The following is an 11,447-nucleotide window of genomic DNA, read 5'->3' as shown; positions in this document are numbered from 1 at the left end:
TTTTTGTTTGAGGAATTCCAAACGTTAATGGTAAAATACAATACAAATTTTTTATCCAACCTTAAAATTATTTGAAGTTATTTTAACTAAATTAATTATAGAGTCAGAATCAATTCTGACTAAAAATGAAAATTTACAAAAAAAAAAATCATATTATTTTATATTTCAAGTGATTTTTTATAACTCAATTAAAAATTAAACATTCACTTTATTTCTTACTTTTTATATTGCAGTAATTAATATATTTATAATTTTATCTTTTCTTTTCTCGCTTTTCACTCTCCCTTCCACCCGAATTCAGCCCAAACTAAAATACACCCATAGTTTTCCTTTTGTTTTTTTCGCAACATAAGAAACAACTTGGACAAAGGTTTTCTCTCTCTATACAAATTACATAACTTTAGCAACTGTCATGCAATTGTATTGTATTTATCTTTTTATAAATAAATACAAAAAATATATAAACTAAACTATAAAAATTAAAAGAAATTATAAAAACAGACATCTTCACAAAATATTAAAGAGTATCATAAAACACAGATTGTTTATGATGGAACTACTTGGAGAAGATTGTTGAATTTTCAAGTGCTCCATTCCAAGACTTCTCCTCTTGAGGTTGAACACGTTGATGAGAAGGAAATCTCCTTTGAAGAAGCTTCAATGGAGGAGAAGCTATGGATGTTGTTCGGCCACTCCAAGCTTGATGGAGAAACTTAAGGAACCTTGCTCAAAGGTGAAATTCCTTTGAGAGGAAACCTAGAGGAGAGTCTCTACGGTTTTGTGACTTAAGAGAAGAGAGAATTTTCTAAGAGAAGAGAGAATTTTCTAAGAGAAAATCTGAGTTCATTCTTCAAAAGTGAGGTAATAGGTCAGATTTACAAATATATAGGGAGAGGTAGCTTAGAGAGTAAGCTAACCTTAACCATAGTTCACTAGGAACCATGGTAAGGTTTAGCCTAACTGTCCATGGTTTCTAAAACTTGTAGGACAAGCTAACCTTGACCATGGTTCACTTAAGAACCATGGTAAGGTCAGCCTAACCTCCCAAGGTTTAGAAGCTTGGAAGACAAGCTTCAAAGCTTGAAGGAGAAGACTCAAATTCGGCCAAGAACAAGGAGAAGAGCTAGGCGGCCAAGACTCAAAATGCTCACTTGATTTATTTAAAAAAATATTTGATTTGGTTTAGTTAGGTTCATCATATGATGATGAGACCTAGCTAAATCAAATCTATGAAAAATTAGGAGCAAAATGAGTCTAATATGCAAAATTTTGCCTAGGCCCAGTTCTGGCCCAATTACTAGTCACACACTCAAGCATTGTTAAATGTCACCCCCTTTTTCCCTACTGAAAAAATATAAAATAAATGTATCAGCAAAGGAGGTTAAATGGAGTTAAACTCTCCAAGTAACCAACCCTAAACTCTCCAAGTAAAGCGCATCACAAATACAAAGACAAAATTATACCTATACAAGAGAACTATGTACAAAATATGTACAAATAGAACTAGACTTTCTTTTCATGATAGAGTAGTCCAAGTGAAGAGTATCTTGGACTTAAGAAGCCCACTAGTCTTCAAGAGGTCCAACTCTTCTTGTATTCTTCTAATCATAACTCTAGTGACTAAGTTCTTGGCCCATGGTCCATCAGTTTATATAATTTTTTAAAATATTATTATTATCCAAAGACAAAAGAGAAGAGATTGAGGAGAGTGGGGTTGTGTGCAGTGTAACAAGTGACTACTGAGTTAAGGTGCCACTTCTCAATTGGTTCAGTTCAATTCAACAACTAAATTTCAAACTTTTTCCTTTTCACAATCGAACTTGAGGATACCATCACCCATGAGTTTTCAAGACATCCAAGGTGGGTCCCACCCTCCCTCCCGCCGGACCCAGTCGCCGTCGCAGGCCGTCGCCGCCGGAATTTTTCAGATCAACACCGCCGTCGCTACTTTCCGCCGTCTCGTCGATGCCGTCGGAACCGTTAAAGACACTCCCGAACACCGTCAGAAGCTGTACCTTCGCCTTATCTCTCTCTCTCTCTCTATAATTTTTGGTTCTTATTTTCGTGTTTCTGTGTTTTCACCACGTTTTTTTTTCCATAGGCACAATACGAGGCAGAGGATATTGCAACTGGTGAAGGATACTTCTGCTAAGCTCAAATCGTTGACTGAATCTGATCGTGATGCTAATGCCAATGTATGCTTTGCTTCGTTAGTTTTCTTTTATTTGATGCTTCATGCGTGACTTTGAATTTTGTATTTGGAAAGAGGGAGAGGAAAAATACAAGAACTTGACTTCTAGTTTGTATTTGGAAATTTTCCAAGAAATTCAACCCTTGTTGAACCACAGAAACTAATAGTATGTATTGTACAATCACATGGATGAACAGGTACGGTGTTGTTTTAGGTTAACTAGTGGTATAAAATTCGAATCCTAAATATGCAGATGTGTTAAATACTTGGAGAAAGAATTTTTTTGCCCATAATGGTCTTACTTGGCTTGAACATGATTGTCAATCTGGTAGAAGATAACTGTGGTCTGTGCTAAAACATAACATGTTTTGTACCAAAAGTGAATTGATAATCCATTGAGATGCTTTCTAGTTTCGCAATTGACTTTTGGCCTTGTATTTGGTGCTCCAAATTTTCTGTTTCTTTAATTATGCTTGTAAACTGTGGATGCTAGCTATGGGGAAGGGGAAAAAATGTTTGGATGTTAGTTGATCCCCTGTGTTCTTCTTCATCAAACCCAGGCAAGTAAGAAAATTGAGGATGCTAAGCTTGCAAGAGATTTCCAGACCACATTGCAAGAGTTCCAAAGAGTACAACAGCTTGCTTCTGAGCGCGAATCGACTTATAACCCTGCTGCCCCTTCTTCTTTACCTACAAGGTCTATCCTTCTTTGTGTAATAGTAAAAATGAAAACTTCTAATTGTTAGGAAAAAGTGGTGCATGAAATAGTTAACAAAAGAGACAAACAATAAACTTTGTTTGATGAAAATACAAGGGTATGACAGAATAGATGGATAGTTATAATAATAACAAGTGTATTCGTGATGTTATTGTGCTAAAAACTTTAGTAACAATTAGTGTTTTTCTAAAGTTCAGTTTGAAAAAACTCCTTAATAAATACTTAAAGGAGAAGAAAATAAGAAGATAAAATGAATGAAATTTCTCTCGGTTAAAATCAATTTATGCACTGCAATTTTTATAAAAGCTCTCTAATCTAACCTCTCTAAGAGTAGAGATGTATGAATTGATTTTAACTTCCAAAGAAGTTTAATTCATTATACCTTTTCATTTTCTTCTCTGACAAGTGTTTATTTGAAAAGTTTATTTAAATAGAACCTAAGAAAATTACTTCTATACCGTTCAAATTCTAATCATGCCTTCCTTTTTCCCCCTTCTGATATAAATTCGCCTGTCATTTGTGTTTGTGAACAGCTCTGGTTCTGGTGAGGAATCGGTTGGGTTGGACGTGGAAAGGCAACCTTTTATCAGAGAGCAAATGAGGTAAGTCTGCAACATTTCAGCTATCTAATGGGACGAATTGAATTCTATTTAAGCATTATCTTATCATAAAATATAAATATGCATTTTTGTATGACATATATATGCGTTGTTTTTTGCTTATTCAACTATTGATTAAGTATAATTTTTCATGGTCTGATTTGCTTGATAAATTGATCACTAAAATAAAACTGCAGGCAAGAAATACTCCTATTGGATAATGAAATATCCTTCAACGAGGCCATGATTGAAGAAAGAGAACAGGGAATTAGAGAGGTAGAAGAGCAAATTGGACAAGCAAATGAAATATTCAAGGACCTAGCTGTTCTGGTTCATGAGCAGGGTGTTGTTATTGGTAAAAATAAGATTATTATTTTACTCGCTTCTTGTTGCCACAACATTTAGTTATTCTCTTCGTTCATATTCTATGCATCATTCTGGCAGATGACATTCAGTCAAATATTGATGCTTCTGCTGGTGCAACAACTCATGCTAGGGTCCAGCTAGCCAAGGCTTCCAAAAATGTGAAATCCAAAACCTCATGGGTGAGTCAGAAAGATCTTATCATATTAAATAAGCTCTAATAATGGTCAAACACAATCAATTTGTGGCTTCCCTCGAAGTGGAGCAAGTTAACTTTACAGACATTAGAATATAACGCCGTCAATTTCATGTATGAAATTTGGAATTTATTTTTCAGAATATGATCAATTTGTCTTATTTCTTACGAATGTTACTATTTGCACACTACCTTAACTTGTTAGCATTTGCACTCAACTAATTGGCTACTTACAGAAAATTATTCCAAGCTTGGAAGAAGTGCAAGAATAGCATGCAACATTATTTTTTACTAGTAATGTACTAATGTACACCATTCTTATAATATCTGACTTCTCATTATATATTTCTTACATTGCAGTGTTGGTGGGTGCTTGCAATTTTTGTGGTCGTGCTGATCATCTTACTCGTTTTACTCATTCTTTAGTGTGCAAGTGCATACAAGCCGGACAGATTTTCATTCCTTCATTGTTACTTTTTCGAGATTGATTTAAATTGATGAATCTTCCCATATTTTGTGAGTGTTTTTGTGGTGTGAAGAGTGTTTTGTCCAAAAGAAATATGTTTAGAGAGTCCTGCAATACAGTTTGATATGTTGACTGTGCATTGCAGCTGGAAGTTGGGAGTGAGGTGAAGCGATGTTAAGAAAAGTTGTCCTCTATTTGTAATATATAGATTTGCAATGTAGAATTTGTAGTTGTTTAAACATGAATTCACAAGCCATGTACAATGAATTAACAAGTTCTTGATGGCAAGTTCTTGTCCTGTGTGCATATGTTAACATCCATTCATTTTGCATTGTCTGGTGCAATATAATATGAGTTAATCACCTATAGACTGTTAGTGTAAAGTTTTTTTAAACTGACAATCAATTATATCTTTAATTGTGTCATCTCAGTATAAACACATTTACTTTTAACAGTGACATGTCACAATTAAAAGATATAATTGGTTGTCAGTATAAAAAATTTTTACTGGCAGTATATATGTGATTAATTCATATAATATTCTCTCACAAGCCATACTTTTTTTTATTACTTAACTGAGCTTGCTTTTCACTTGAGCCGCGATTAAATTGCAGATGTAGCAATATCAAGTAATAACAATAGAATTCTCAATTATGTGGGAAAAAAAAAACCGAACAAACATAATTTCTCAATCATGAATCATGAAATAAATGTTAAAATATGAGGTAATGCAATGTATATAATTTTCCAAAATGTTCTATTATGAAATAAATAAATTTAAACTCAGCGACAGACATACATGGTTATAATATTACGTATGTAATTGGGATTATTAGCATTTATATCCTCTTTGTCTGTTTTCATTACTTACTGGTCACTTTTCATTATTAACTTATGAATTTTGTTCTATTAAATTGTTATTTAGATAAACTTTTAATAACTATGTAATTATTTATCGATTTATATTTAATTAAAGTTAGTTAAGTAATTATAATTAAAAAAAATTGCAAATAATACAGATAAATAATATGTAATTCAAAGTGCAAATAATTGCATGTGTTACTTTAATATATATAATATTTATGTGATGTACATATGAATTTTTATCATGGATAGTTAGTATCGCATGAATCACAATATGATTCATGCAATATAATATGATTGAAATGATGCGAATGATATCATGAATTATTTTTGTTATTGTATCATATTATGAATCATAGGTATATATGAATCATTGAAATCACAATTTTGAAATGAATTATATTATTTATGAAGTTCTAAGCCACCTTGAAAATAGATCATGTGATTCATTTTCTTTAAATCCTAAAGAAAGATTTTTTTTCTTTTCAAAAAGTTATGTCAAAAGGGAGGGAATTAGTCGATATTTCCCTCCCCAAGGAGACCTATGTTGTCCCCTCGATAGAAACACGATTTCATGGTATTCTTGTCTTGTTGATCATTTCATCATGCTACTAGTTCAATGTTGAAACTTGAAAGGACTTCTTTTGTTTGTGTGATGGTTCATTGTTGAACTTTTGTTTTGTTTGTATGATGGTTTCTTTCCCTCACCAACTAGTTTGGTGTTGTTGGTTGATCCATTGTAGTTGTCTTATCTATTGTTTGGTTTTATTAATATTGGCTAATGGTACCATATTTTTTTGTTGTTGGTTGTTGGTCCTTTCTTTATTTTTGCTATTGGTTGGTATTCTTTGTTGATTGTCCCTATTTCTATTTGTTGTGTGGATTTTATTGAAGAATGGCTCAAGCAAAAAAGGTGGTTAATATTACATGGCAATATTGTGAAAGTATACCCCAAATAGAGTTAAAGTTAAATGTAAGTTTTGTTCACAAGTTTATTCGGGATGGAATTGTAGGGATGAAACATCATTTTGCTAGAAGATAGAAATATTTGAGTGTTTGTAGAAGGGTTTTGAATGATGTTAATGAAATACTTATCAAGCTATTAAAAACTAAAGAAAAAAAGAAAGAAAGAAAGAGGGAAATAACACTAAATGTTGGAAAGAAGTAGCAAAAGAAAAGGAGAGAACATCTAAAGTTTTCACACTAAAGACAATGAATGAAGTTTGTAAAGATAGATATGTAATTCAAAAAATTTGTAATTGTAGTCGTGGCAATGCATTACCATTTTACTTGGTAAGGATTTCTTTTTTTGCTCAAATGTTGAAGTTTGTTGGAGAATATGGTAGAGGTTTGAAGCCTCCTACTTATCATGAGGTGATGGTATCTTTTTTGAAGAAAGAAATTGACAACATCCAAAAAAAAGTCTTGAAAAATATAAAAGTGAATGGGAGAAACGGGATTGCACCTTGATGTGCTATGGTTGGATGGATGGGAGAGGAAGATCACTCACTAACTTTCTAGTTAATAGTCCAAGTGGGACTATTTTTTTTTTTTAAAAAATTTGGCAATACTAGTGATGTGATAAAGGATGGAAAGAAATGTTTGAGTTATTGGACAACATTGTGGAAATTTTTTAGACAGGAACAAGTAGTCCAAGTTTTGGCGGATGGAGCTTCTAATCTTGGATTAGCTAGGAGATGTTAATGGATAAGAAAACCAAATTATTTTGGCCTCCTTATGTAGCCCATTGCCTTGATCTAATCCTTGATATCAGAGAGTTTATGGTATTCTATAGGCATATATGGGTCCTTAACTTGTATATGAAATATTCTAAAATGAGAGAATTGGCAAGACCAACTGTGACAAGGTTTGAAACTTCTTTTCTAGCACCAATTTGCATTAAGCAACAAAAAAAATGCTCTTAGATCTATTTTTGCACAGGAGGAATGGGCTACTAGTCCACATGTTAGTAAAAGTGAGGCAAAGCAAGTTATGAATCTAGTGTTGAGTGATGATAAAATTTGGAGATCAATCACATGTTGCCTAAAGTGTGTGATTCCACTTACAAAAATGTTAAGACTTGTAGATGGTGATTCAAAACCATCCATGCCATACATTAATGAAGCAATGGATAGGGTTAAAAGAGCAAATTTTTTAAAGTTTTCAAAACCAAGAGTCAAGGTATAAAAAAAGTGTGAAAGATTGTTAACATTAGATGTAATTCGCAACTACATAGACCTCTTCATGTAGTTGCCTATTATCTCAATTCCTGGTAAGTTATTTACAACTAATTTCTCATTTTGTTGCCTATTATCTTCTTTGTGCCTCTAGCAACTTATTTCTTATTTGGTTAGGTATTATTATGACCAAAACTTTAATCCAAATAGTGAGGTGTTGATTGCTCTATATGAAACCTTTCAAATAATGGTTTTAGATACAAGGAAAAAGTTAAAATGGATTAACAACTTGAAAATTTCAAAGAGGCTTAGAAATTTTTTGGAATGGACATGGAAATAGCTACTAGAGATAAAAAGCAATTGAGTATCTTTTTAGTCTTTACAATTACATTCATTATAAAGTTAGCAATAACTAATTTTCATTATAATTTAATTATACTCTTTTTGTTTTGAGCTCTTATGTAGGAGAGTTATGGTGGAGGAGGTAAATAGTTGCAAAAGTTAGCCATGAGATTTTTAGTCTCACATGTAATGACACAAGATGTGAGAGAAATTGGAGTGCATTTTGATCAAGTACATACTAAGAGAAAATATTGATTTGATCCACAAAGATAAAATGCATATGCTTTTGTTTAATATAATTTCAACTTGAGATGAGGCAAAAGTAGCGAAGAGAAGGTAGATACCTATGATTTTATATGCTAGTTGGATGTTGAATCAAATGATGAATGGATCATTGAAAAGGAGGATCCTTGCTTACTTATAAATGTTTCATGAATTATTCGTACATGAGTTTTTTGATGTGAAAAGGGAGCTCCAAATAAGAAAAGGAAGAAGGGTAAATATTTCTAAATTAGAACTCAGAAGAACTAAAACTAGACCTAATTCTTTTTCTTTTGATTCGTAGATCTATAAAACTTGAATGCCAATATCGATAAAGGGAAATCCATAGTAGGAGACGAGGATGACATTGTAGATAATAAAGAATCAAAATAACTTGTGAAATTAGGAGATGAAGATGATTTGAGTGATGTAGATCTTAGGAGTCATGAGCGATCTTAGATAGGAGATATTATTTTGAGTGGCAACAACTACTACTATTTATTAAATCTGTGCAGCAACAAAACTTTTCTGTGATTAGTTATATTGTTGAATTTGTGCAACAAAAAAGAACCACCATTTTAATAGCAACATCACTTGTTTTTTTTTTATTGTGTAGCACCAAACGATTATTGTCTTGCTGAATTTGTGTAGCACACATCCACTTTTTTTTTGGACATTGTGGTTGTTTTCATTTTATCTAATTGGTTCTTTATTTGTCTTGAAACTTATATATATAATTTTTGGCTTATTTTTATTATTGATTATGAATCATATTCATATGATTTGATTCACGATTCAAAATATGGCTCTTAAGTTTATTTTTTTTCTTCATCTTTGTGAATGTGTGCGTCCCTATGTGTTTGTGAAATTATAGTGATGACAATAAGATTTAAATTTAAAATCATGTGCATACTATTTCAACAATCTCTATAATGTCAATCTTAGTGATTTATTTTGTCTAGTATATCATATTTTTTTCACATTAGATGGAAAGTTACAAAATTATTACTTTAATTAAATAGATTTTAAGAATTTTAAATTTTAAAATAAATAATTATGAATTTATTATAATTTCCTTTGTTCTTTTTCATTAGAAACACAAGTATATTTTTAAAAAAGACAATCTTATTCAAATTAAACAGAAAAACTATAAACAATAAAATTTTCTTCCTAAGTAAAATGAAATTATATACTTAAATTCAAACTTTTGATTATATATATATATATATATAATTTTAGTTGTTATTATTTAATATAACATATGTTCTAGAATTAATTTGATATTTAGAAAAATTAAAATATTTTAGTAATTCAATTCATATCATAAAATGATAATATAAAAAGTCAACTTAAAACCAAAGTAAAATAAGTTTTGTAAAGCTTTTACGTATATGATATTTATATTTTTGAAGTATTATTTTTTATAAAGAAAATATTTTGTTTTTGAATTTTTAAATTAAAATATATATGACCTTTTACATGTCATTCTTATTCTCCCAAGACAAAACGTCATAATTTCTCATATTAGTTTAATGCAATATAATCCTAATTTAGAGAATAACATGTTGCGTTCAAGATGTCGTGCACGTGAAATTAAATATGCATTTATTATTACAATACATAATATATACATTTACTATATTTAATAGTATAATAAATATTTTTTTTATTTATCAAAATTACTAGGACTATCAATTTTAACTCAATAGATTTTAAAAAGATATTCTAAATAGAGAAATTATTTTAATTTGAGGAGACAAATAATTTAGGGTCAAGTTGACCTGTAGACTTTAAGTCGGTCCAATAAAAAATTAAAAATAATAATTAAATAGTAATAGATATAGTAAGATATAACAAATAATAAATATTAGATGAGATTGAATAAAAAAAATTTGTGAAGATGAAGCGATCAAAGATATGATAAGAAGGATGAAAATCAAATTTGATAAGTATTTGATTGAATGTTGTATCAAACTTGCATTTGGATGTGTTATTAACTTTAAGGCAAAGTTGAATTTCAAAAGTCTTTTTTTTTTTTATAAAGACTTTATTGCTAACTCAAAATACAATTTTGGATCTCTCAAAATTTTAAGTTTTAATGATAACAAATATAATATTTTTATAAGAGAAAACATTATTTCAAAATGTTAAACAAATGATGTGTCATCTCACAGAGCATACAATCTAGCTTTGTGACACCCTTACTACCCCAACACATATATTGTAATAATATAAATAAACTAAGAAAATCAAATTTTCAAAATAGGTAAAAGGGTTCACATGAAACCTTTAGAAACATTCTTCAATATCCAAAATATTCTGAAAGTGAAACTTGGAAAATAAAACATAAGATGTTACAAAATATTTTCAAAATAATAGGTTCAACTCCGTATACAAATACAATTCATGTCCTAGAAATTCTCTACCCCGATGTCACAATATCAGAGCATACCCATAAATCAACTGTTGACATTCTAGATGTCACTCATAGCCAGATCTTCCTCACCTAAAATATCCACAAATTGTACAGTGAGAAAAGAAAATATCTATATGTAAAACACATAAGGAAAACATAACATAATCTCATCATTATTCATTACTTAATGAAATATTCACAAGCATTATATATATATATATATATATATATATATATATATATATATATATGTAGTCCGCACAATACTGGGTATCAAGGGCACACCTGACGAGTCAGGCTTACGAATCCCAGGTTTTCACAAAGTTTTATGATGCAAGAAATAAAAGAAGAAGAAAGAGTAATACAAAATTGTTGTATTGATTGAACAAGAAGATACAAAGGCAAGAGAGAAGGAGGAGGTTCTCACTCTAGACTCTCTTCACGCTTACCCGTTCTTTTATCTATTGTGGGCAGGATACAAATTTATAGAAAACTTAAAGATACTATTACAACAGTGATTACTATTACAACAGTAAAATGAGTTTTCCGCTACAGTGAACAGTACACTTCCGCTTCCGCTACAGTGAACAGTACACTTCCGCAAAATGAGCAGTAATTGTTGACTCTGGGTTGTTGACTTTTTTCGTCAGGATGACGTCAGGATGTCGTCAATATTCAGAGCCGGAATAGTGCTTTAACAACGATTGGAGGAACTCAGTCTTCTTCAGATGCTTCATCAAGGTTGATTCCGAAGTAATCATCTTCATTCTGGAAATATGACCCGGATGAAGAGGATGGAGAAGAGACTTCCTTCTTGGCTTTTCCTTTCGACGAACTGGACTCTGAGTCTGTCT

At 31.0% G+C, this 11,447-nt stretch overlaps 1 protein-coding gene across 1 annotated transcript; it reads left to right on the top strand.

Annotated features, from left to right (window-relative positions):
* The first annotated feature begins 1,696 nt into the window (after positions 1–1,696).
* On the top strand, positions 1,697–4,821 carry LOC109802313 (syntaxin-21). The gene is made up of 7 exons (XM_020363624.3): positions 1,697–2,011; positions 2,102–2,195; positions 2,752–2,888; positions 3,443–3,511; positions 3,706–3,863; positions 3,953–4,053; positions 4,428–4,821. The coding sequence occupies exons 1-7, from the start codon at positions 1,839–1,841 to the stop codon at positions 4,491–4,493; spliced, it is 798 nt and encodes a 265-aa protein (XP_020219213.1). The 5' UTR covers positions 1,697–1,838; the 3' UTR covers positions 4,494–4,821.
* Positions 4,822–11,447: the final 6,626 nt, after the last annotated feature.

The sequence above is a fragment of the Cajanus cajan genome, chromosome 4 (assembly GCF_000230855.2).
Source record: "Cajanus cajan strain Asha chromosome 4, NIPB_CcT2T_4, whole genome shotgun sequence".
Lineage (NCBI taxonomy): Eukaryota > Viridiplantae > Streptophyta > Magnoliopsida > Fabales > Fabaceae > Cajanus > Cajanus cajan.
The sequence above is the reverse complement of the archived record's forward strand: the minus strand, read 5'-3'. Positions and strand labels throughout refer to the sequence as shown.

Excerpts from the sequence above, each read along its gene's own strand:
- LOC109802313 (XM_020363624.3), top strand. The coding sequence starts at position 1,839 with ATGAGTTTTCAAGACATCCAAGGTGGGTCCCACCCTCCCTCCCGCCGG. Across the intron at positions 3,512-3,705 it reads TTTATCAGAGAGCAAATGAG|GCAAGAAATACTCCTATTGG; the intron begins GTAAGTCTGCAA and ends ATAAAACTGCAG. Across the intron at positions 3,864-3,952 it reads TGAGCAGGGTGTTGTTATTG|ATGACATTCAGTCAAATATT; the intron begins GTAAAAATAAGA and ends TCATTCTGGCAG.